The sequence below is a fragment of the Apis dorsata genome, unplaced genomic scaffold, assembly GCF_000469605.1.
Source record: "Apis dorsata unplaced genomic scaffold, Apis dorsata 1.3 scaffold_696, whole genome shotgun sequence".
In the NCBI taxonomy this organism is placed as follows: domain Eukaryota; kingdom Metazoa; phylum Arthropoda; class Insecta; order Hymenoptera; family Apidae; genus Apis; species Apis dorsata.
This window is the reverse complement of record NW_006263875.1, coordinates 171,516-180,324: the sequence shown is the minus strand read 5'-3', so window position 1 is coordinate 180,324 and position 8,809 is coordinate 171,516. Positions and strand designations below refer to the sequence as shown.

The following is an 8,809-nucleotide window of genomic DNA, read 5'->3' as shown; positions in this document are numbered from 1 at the left end:
CCTTTGTAGCCGTTCCTGTCGAATGAAAAACCCAAAACAGAGACTGGAAAGACATCGTCTCTACGTAGTGTAAGAGTGAAACCAGAACGTCTGAAATCATTAAATACCATGATTGCCAATAGTACACCATCACCCAGCCAGCAAACCAGCCAACTGCCAAGTCCACCACCTTCTTCTAATACATCAATTTCAACGCCGAGTAGTACACCTTCTACCACACCCACGAATGGTACTGGAAGTCAAAGCGTGTTAGAGAGGCAGCTAAACAGCCCTCTTATATCGCAACAAGTTCCACCGTCGTGTTCGCCACCTGGTCTTCCGGTAACCACAGTGGTGACGAATGCCTCTACGGTTGTTACGTTGACGCCGCCGCCCGAGAAGGATATGAAAGAGATCAAATTAGATCCCAAGCAAACCAGCTTGTTGGCGCAGGGCAAGGAGAACATCCCGTTGTTCGGTGAAAAGTCAATTTTTGCGGAGAAGGCAATAGTGCCTCCCAGATCGCCTGAGGTGATCGATCTTGAAACGGAAAGCGACACGAGTAGGGATAAAATAATCATTCCCAGCTTCAAGAAGCGCAAACTCGAAATACTCCGCGAAGGTGGACTCGAGGTCACTGCCGTTGACTTGGATACGCGACCGAGCGTTATTCAAAACAATTCTCCTGCGCCAGCAACGATGAAATCGGAAGAAAAGCCACCGATATCGTATCCTCTTCCAGTCACACCCAATTCCATTCCCAAATTGATTTCCGTTACTGTGACACCTGACATAGGGCATATGTTAACATCCCCTCAAGAACATCAGCAGCATCATCATCAAGCACGGTTACCAACGCCGACAAAACAACATCCTGCTCACTACAATAATAACAACAACATCACAATGAACAACAATAATATGGTGAACAGTCGTGTAATAAATCTTGGCACTTCTAACAACGCCGCGTTGCTACAATTGTACGCAAACGCCAACGTCCCACCACCGGCGTCGTCGGGGTTGCATCAAGCAAATCATCGTTTCGTGCCGCCAACTGTTCCTAACGGTAGGATATTTCCGCCCAAGGTGACACAGTCGAGGTCGATATTCGCACACAACGAAAAGACGGTTTATGGAGATCCAAAAGAAATTCCTATCCCTCCAAAATATCGTCCCTCGCTGCATCGTTTGCAGCCGCATCCGATGTATAGTAATAACGATCCCGTTTACGGCGGGGTTCTCGACTTAACGCAAAAATCTAACAAGCCGACGTACCCGAGGCCGAGCTTAGAAATAGTGAAAGTACCTGTAGTGCCGAGGCCTAATCCATTAAACTTGGAGATGAGGAACTCGTCCACGCTTAAAGAAAAACCAACAGATTGTTCGAAACGAAGTACCTTCCCTGGTTATCAGAATGTACTCGACAGTCGAACCATGGCTTCGAATAATTTAGAAATTACAATCGTAAATCCTAAGCAAAAGAGTAATCACCTATGTACATCGGCTCCTGTCCGCGTACCGAGTCCATCTAGAAATAATTCAATACCTATGCAAAGAAGACAGCAATTGAACGGCAAGTATATGACAAGGAGTGAACCAATTTCACCTTATACACCTAGGAAACCGAGTCATCCTGTTATACCGAATGTACCTAATCTAAATCATCTAAATAGTGGAAATTATACTAGGATGGCTACGATCCAACAACAAAATACGATCGATAGGAGAAAAAACTTAGAGATAGGCGGTAAGGAGCAGCATCACCAGCATCAACATCATCAGCATCACCAACACCAGCAGCATCATCTTCATCAACAGCAACATTTACATCCTCATCCTCATCCTCATCAACATCAACAGCATCAGCATCAGCAACAACAGCATCAACAGCATCAACAGCATCAACAACATCAACAACATCAGCACCAACATCACCAACATCAGCAGCAACAGCGTCGAATCAGCGAGGGCGATAAATCATTAATCGCTCAACAACATCAGCAGCAGCACCAGCAGCAGCAGCAGCAACAACAGCAGCAGCAGCAGCAGCAGCAACAGCAACAACAGCAACAACAACAGGAACCAAGGCAAACCGAAGCTGGAAGAAGACACAGTGTTCCAAGTATACCTTCTGGTTTCGTACCTGCAGTGCCGCAAAACAATCCAGCTTACCTTCCGCAACTGCCAAATACGCCCGGCAAGTTCCTACCGATTTTAGACCCCATGTACTATTCCGCATTCTATAATGGTTTATTCCCCCCGCCGATTCCGCCCACGGCTGCAACGTCGTTTTTACCGCCGGAATTTAGTGCATACTATAAAGAATTACTTGCTTCCTCGCAACCAAGACTGGGGATGGCGGGGCAGCACCAGCCGGCTGCTCCAACGTCTAAGTAGGCAAAATGGGATCTCATGTAGGGTTTCCGATGTGTAGCGAACGTCGGTTTCATTTCTAAGGACAAAGATCCGTCGGATTCCTCGCTTCGAATTCTATTTTCATTGAAATTACTCGGGAGGACTTCCTCGTATGTGTCAATAAATAAAGACATTCAAGCGGAAAAAAAAAAAATTAATCAATGATAGGGGAAAAAAAAAAAAATGTGTATTTAAGTTATCGTTTAAGGATTTTTCGATGATCATTTAAATATACTGTATTTGAATACCATTCTAAATATTCTAATGAAGGTAGGGTGGAGACAGAAGTTTTTTCGTTCGAATTAATAAAAAGAAGTGACTATCAACGTTCGAACGTGGACGAATAAAAATATAATGGATACAGTAAACTAGGTGTGTACATGCATATATCATGCAATAAATTAGGTAATAATTTTTATATGTAACAATAATAACGAGATAACTTCATTGTAAATGGAAATCGATGAAACGATGTTTCGGTCTTATTTTAATTTTTATATATATAATAAATAATCGAGAGAATATTCGATATTAATTAAGGGGGAAAAAAAAAACGAGCGTACTAAAACACTGTGATAACGATTAAAAAAAAAAAAAACGGGGGAAAATTGTATATTAATTAAAGGGGAAAAAAAAAACGAGCGTACTAAAACACTGTGATAACGATTAAAAAAAAAAAAAAGGAAAAAAAAGAGAAATGCTGAAACTCATATTAGGAACGAATGAATGCAGTTGACTCTTTTTCATACGATAATACGATTTTTTTTTCTACGTTTATTCTTCGCAAAGTTTAAGTGTAATAACTACTGCAAGTGTCGAGTGTTAGGAATATCTAATAAATCAAGAAGTTCGAGTACTAGTTTTATTTTCTTTTTTCATTATTTTATATATTGTTTTTTTTGTAAAATGTACATTTTTCGAGAGATTAATAATTTGATTGTTCATCATAAGTCCGAATTCCTTTATTTCGAACGTGCGATGTGATAACTAAATAAATATATAAATAATTATAAAGAAATATATATATAAAATATATATATATATATATATACATATACATATATATAAATATATATACGTATACACGTATACGTGTATATGCGAGATCTTTAAACCGACGGATCGTCAAGAATGTATAATTGTTTATTGTATAACGACAAATCTTACGTAGTAACGATCGCGAGAACCCTATTCTACTGTGTAAGTTTAGACAATTTTCATTGTATTGACACATACATACCAATCACCACACATACACACAACACTGATCTGTAGTCAACTCTAACAAATAAGTGCACGTAAGCGATGATTATAGCAACGAGATAATGTACATAATGTATATAATCACGTATTCGTTAAGCTAGATAAATTCCCTGCATTATATCTTTCAACATTACGTAAGAGCGTTAAGATTTAGTAAATGTACAGGCTGTCTTATTTGTGTGGCCAACGATAGTCGTATCGCTACATATATACATATTTATGTATATATTCTTATTAGGGTGCAACGCAATATTTTACAGAATAATTCTAGAAAATTTCTTGTACATTAAACATATACGGAAGAAAAAAAAAAAAAAGAAGAAAGAAATGAATGAAAATAAGCGCGGATAATAAAAATCTTTTCATTTTCATCGACGTATATATATATATATATGTGTATATATATATATATATGCTCGCAAATATACAAACAGAGAGAAATAGAAAAGAGAACATGCGATTCGTACATTGGTTTCAATTAAAATAGCACCATCGCATAATTGACTGATTAAATAAACGCGATCGCTGCCGAGGAACGATCGAACATCGCGGGCCACCAACGTTTTGAAGAACGGAAGAATAAAAAGAAGTACCGATGGTATATCCATGTTAAATGTAGACATATTGATAGAATTTGTTCGTTTTAGGATACTCTGATAAAGGAAAAAAAAAAATAACAAAAAATAAACAATATCAGATTAACATTAAAAAAACATTCGTAACCCTAAAACGTACAAGAATGTAAATGGTCCTCACCGGACTATTCTAGCAAAAAAAAAAAAAAAAAAAATCAGATTTCTATATCGATGTCTTTCAACAATAAGTTGTTCATGTTTGGAAGTTCTTTTACGAAACAAGAGCGAAATGATGAACGTCGTTGCAACTTAGGATCGCGGTTTTTCGAAAGGTCTTCGAGTTAAGCCCGACGTATTGAAAATCATATAAAGTTTTTATTTCTTTTTGTTTCAATTTGATAATCATAATGCAAAAAGGAGCATGAATTATTTCTTTTTTTTTTTTTTTTCTCTCATGAATAATTGATGAATAATTTTTTTTTTTATGAGATATGCCTCGAGATGCTTCTCTTGTTCCAATGGTGCTATGTTGCGAAGTATTTCTAAAAAAAAATCTTAGTTTTTTTTTTCTTTTTTGAAAATTTATTAAGGAAAAATCGTCGGGAACCAACGAGATCGTTGACGTATTGTGAAAGAAATACGATCTAAGACAGACCTTCTTCACGTCCAAGTCTGATAAACCGTATTCGAAGGTAAAAAGACTTCTGATTTCAATGTGTGAGTGTATATCAAAAATAGATACGTTATTGTTGCGATTCAATATAAATTCCGCGAAATTAATTAAACAATAACTGAAAACAAAGAATGGAAGAAATAATATGACGAAGAGGAAAATTTTCTTTTTCTCGTAATAAAGATTAAAATAAAGAAAGAAAAAAAAAGAAAAGAGGAAGGGCTTGTACGAGAATACGTGCCATAAAACTGCTTAGATAGTGACTTTCAAAATCGAACGATAACGACGATCGTTTGTATGTGCTTTTAACGAGCCCTTTATCAATTAGAGAGACTATAAGATTGTAGAAGAAAGTTTAAAGGAAAAAAAGGAAGTGCAAAATTCCATATGGAAGATTTTATGTAATTAATTTCTGTTTTGTTACCGTGGTTGTTTTAATCTCGAATTATAGTGCGTGAGCGTTAAAGAAGAAATTGAAAGAATGTGCGTATGTATGTGAAACAAAGAAAAAAAGAAGATAAAGAATGAGAGATATCGAATCCGCGCGATCAGACGTGAATGTATGAATGAGAACACAGAGAGAAAATTAGAGAATGATTAATATTCAAAAAAAAAAAAAGAAAGTCTATGTTCGTTTTTTTGTTTTTCTTTTTGCGAGTTTTTTTCTTCATTTTGTATACTTAGCAGTGACTTTTTAGCGTAACCCTCGTTTCCCAATTTAATAATAATTATTATTACGATACAAATATTTTTTATTATATGGGCATTTCAGTTCCTAAATTGGAAATAAAATATCTACTACGAATGATTTCAGTTATTGATAAGGCTCAAGTAAGTGAATATGATTCCCTTCAAAAATTATATAATATTTGAAAATTTTAATTTAAAACTTCAAAATTTTTATTTGAATTTATAAAATAAAAGAATTTTAACCTTGAATATTATTGAAAGATGCCTGCTTTGATTCAATGCATAAAAAGTATTGCTCCATTATTTCAACCATAATGTTTATAAGTGATAAAAAAAAAAAAAAGGTAAGTATTATTAAAAATACGATATTAATTATGTATATTTTAAATATAGAAATTACGTACCTAAAATATATAGAAGGATAAAAAAAAATGTATTAAAAAATATTTTAAAAGTAAGAATACCTTCGATTTATGAACCTCGAATGCATCCTATACATAGTGCTATGAACTCCACGAAACAATCAAAATAAGAAGAAAAAGACATGCGGAATGTACAAGCATGTGCCGCGAAATTTAAAATCTCTTTACGGTGGCTATAAACTGATAACCTGTTTAACCAGTTCGGTAATAGTAAACGTAGAACGTTTCGTCTCACAAAATCTCGTTTCTACTTTATTTTTCCTACTGATTATTTTTACTTGGTATATATCTTCTTTCTATCTTATTATATTTCACGATAAATTTCAAAGAAATAATCTTTTTCTTTCAATTATGTCCTTTTTACTAAAAATAAAGTATTATATCTTTTTATTAATAAGACTAAATTTATGCAAAAAATTAAAAGAAAAAGTTAACGTACATACCTCTTTTAAAAAATATAGCGGCAATAAAAACTTTTTCGTCGTGAAACATAAATTTATCGATCATTTTGCTTATTTAATCTGAATATTAATTATCGCACGTCGGCATAAAGGTTAGTCTCACGATCGAAACTCGCAGTAACGCTGCTGGCAACCTTGTTACAAACATACCTAGACGAACACAGATACGTATAGATTGTACACGTAGCGAATAGAACAAGGTATGTAGTAGGATGGAATTGTGTTTACCTCTCCAACCCCCGACGACAATCGGCAAATACACTTCGATGTAGGATTGTCGTGCACCACCGCATACCAAACTATCTTTGTGTACGTAATGCACTAGCATAAATCTGCATTCAGAGACGAAATTCTCGAAAATTCGTATTTGGGCTTCACGAAAATTTAGTATTATATAACTTAATTCCACTTCGATTCGTTATTTGTTCGTGATGAATTTTATCTTTCGACTATCACAATTTCTTCGATACTCCCGCCAAATGATTCGGTTGTAGATGGCGTTGTTGCAACAGTACTTATTGAGTGTTCATAAATTAAGAAAGATCTAATCTAATGACGCTTTTACAATGGAACAGACATAAAAATTTTTTAAAGTTTTATTAAGAGTAATTTATATGTAGATTCTAATTTAATATATCTTTTAAACAATCTTTAAAAATTAAAAGAAGTAAATTTTAATAGATTAAAACAGTAAATTAAATTGAAATACAATAGTGTCCAAATTAATTACGAATCCTGAAATGAAAATATCTCGCACGTTACTTACTTTTCAAGTAAATATCAAATCCTCCTTGAAAACGTATCTTTAATGGCATCGTAAAAAACAATTTTATTTAAATTATATTAATTATATATTTTTATTTTAGAAAATAATTTTCATTATCTTTATATATTGACGAAACAGTATCGATTTTTACAAAATTTCATAAAAATATTATCGATACTGTTTACATAGAAATGAATATACTATAAAAAAGAAATACCCTGAAAAAAATAGAATTATAGAATAAATTGTAAATGAACGAATAATGATTATTGCACTTCTCAGTCGGTAATAATGCATAAAGCGATTCGTCGTGTGCACTGGTATCGATCGAGAGAACAGGCGCAAAAGATTATATAGACGTAGATGGAGGTGCGGGGTTTCTTGGACGCGGTTGAACATCATTGCGGTGACGAGCATGTCACATCTTCACGTTTCGTGCGAAGCAGAGAATGCACGTAACCGGCGCAAAGCTTTCTTCCGCCCGGTTCTCGTGAACACTTCACCTACCAGACAATAGTTTACCGTATCGACCTATTCTCCCTCCTTTTTCCTCGTACGTGGCTTCTCCCTCCGTGACTCGTTCTCATCTACCTCCTCATGCCACCCCGCCCTAACCAACCACGAACTTGCTCTTCTGGCCTTCCCTTCGTGCCTTTCCGTAGATTCAACTTGTTTCTGTGTGCCATGAACTCCAAAGCTTCCGAGTCCACTTAGGAACAGCTGCGAACAGTCCACGAGAAGAGTTGCTACCTTTCTAACTTTCCTTTCATATTTTTAAAAGCTCGATATTCCACATATCACGACGATCAGCCTTCCTATTTTTCTATTATCCTATAATTTATCGTTTCATAGAATTAATTTTGTTTCTATTATTAATTTAACTTCACTTTGTAATTTCAATCGAAATACAAGGATGATAATTAAAACGATCCTTAACTCTTATATATTCATAAACTAATTTTTATATTTTGCGTACATCTTCCTATATCCTACGATAAAACAAAAGAATTAAATTTTTTTTTAACGTACTAATTTTCATTAATATTAGTTGCATTAAAAAAAAAAAAGAATTTTCTTACTCATACATTCGCTATATTATAGATAATTATTGAAACTACTTTCAAATCTAATGGATGTTAATTTGCTCAAGATCGAGCGCGACTCGTAGACTTCCCTCCGCCGAGGTTTCCGAAGGTCGAGATTTGTTCCAAAGTTTGTATGAATGAAACTTATCCTAATATCTCCGTGAACAGCGTGCGGCTTTCTTCGGACAGTTCTGGCCGAGGAGGAGTGTCGACCAAAAGTGCAGAAAGTCCACGGGAGAGAGAGCACGTGCGAGCAAGGATTGGGTTTGTGTTTCAACTCGTCCGAATCGTTTCAGCTAGGGTCAGTGGAACGTGCTTGTGTACGAACTGTCCGCAACTGTCATTCACCTCGTGGCGAGCCACGCGTTCGCGGCAGATATTTCCGTACGGTTTGCGGGAAAAAGTTATCACCGAGACGGGGAAAAAATCGAAATGCCACGTCGGATGAGTTTTCGCGGCTTGAGAACTTCTCTTTCATTA

General features: G+C 35.4%; 1 protein-coding gene and 1 long non-coding RNA gene across 4 annotated transcripts in view; one reads left to right on the top strand and one right to left on the bottom strand.

Moving 5' to 3' along the window:
• Positions 1 to 2,442, top strand: part of LOC102672590 — a gene marked incomplete at its 5' end in the record, with an annotated part of 5,856 nt that extends 3,414 nt beyond the window's left edge. Inside the window, one exon of the mRNA XM_031513703.1 lies at positions 10 to 2,442. Coding sequence (XP_031369563.1) covers positions 10 to 2,376 — 2,367 coding nt within the window. The remainder of the gene's footprint in view (positions 1 to 9) is intronic.
• A 1,562-nt stretch (positions 2,443 to 4,004) lies between these two features.
• On the bottom strand, positions 4,005 to 7,093 carry LOC102671824. Of its 3 annotated transcripts, none has more exons than XR_004151444.1 (5): positions 6,707 to 7,085; positions 6,461 to 6,628; positions 6,060 to 6,380; positions 4,393 to 4,774; positions 4,005 to 4,015 (listed from the first exon to the last, which is right to left on the bottom strand). It is a non-coding gene; the product is annotated as an uncharacterized LOC102671824 (long non-coding RNA). The 3 variants fall into 3 exon arrangements; XR_004151443.1 differs by lacking the exon at positions 4,005 to 4,015 and adding an exon at positions 5,839 to 5,860 and having other exon boundaries at positions 4,428 to 4,774; positions 6,707 to 7,093; XR_422661.2 differs by lacking the exon at positions 4,005 to 4,015 and having other exon boundaries at positions 4,428 to 4,774; positions 6,707 to 7,091.
• Between the last annotated feature and the right edge of the window lie 1,716 nt (positions 7,094 to 8,809).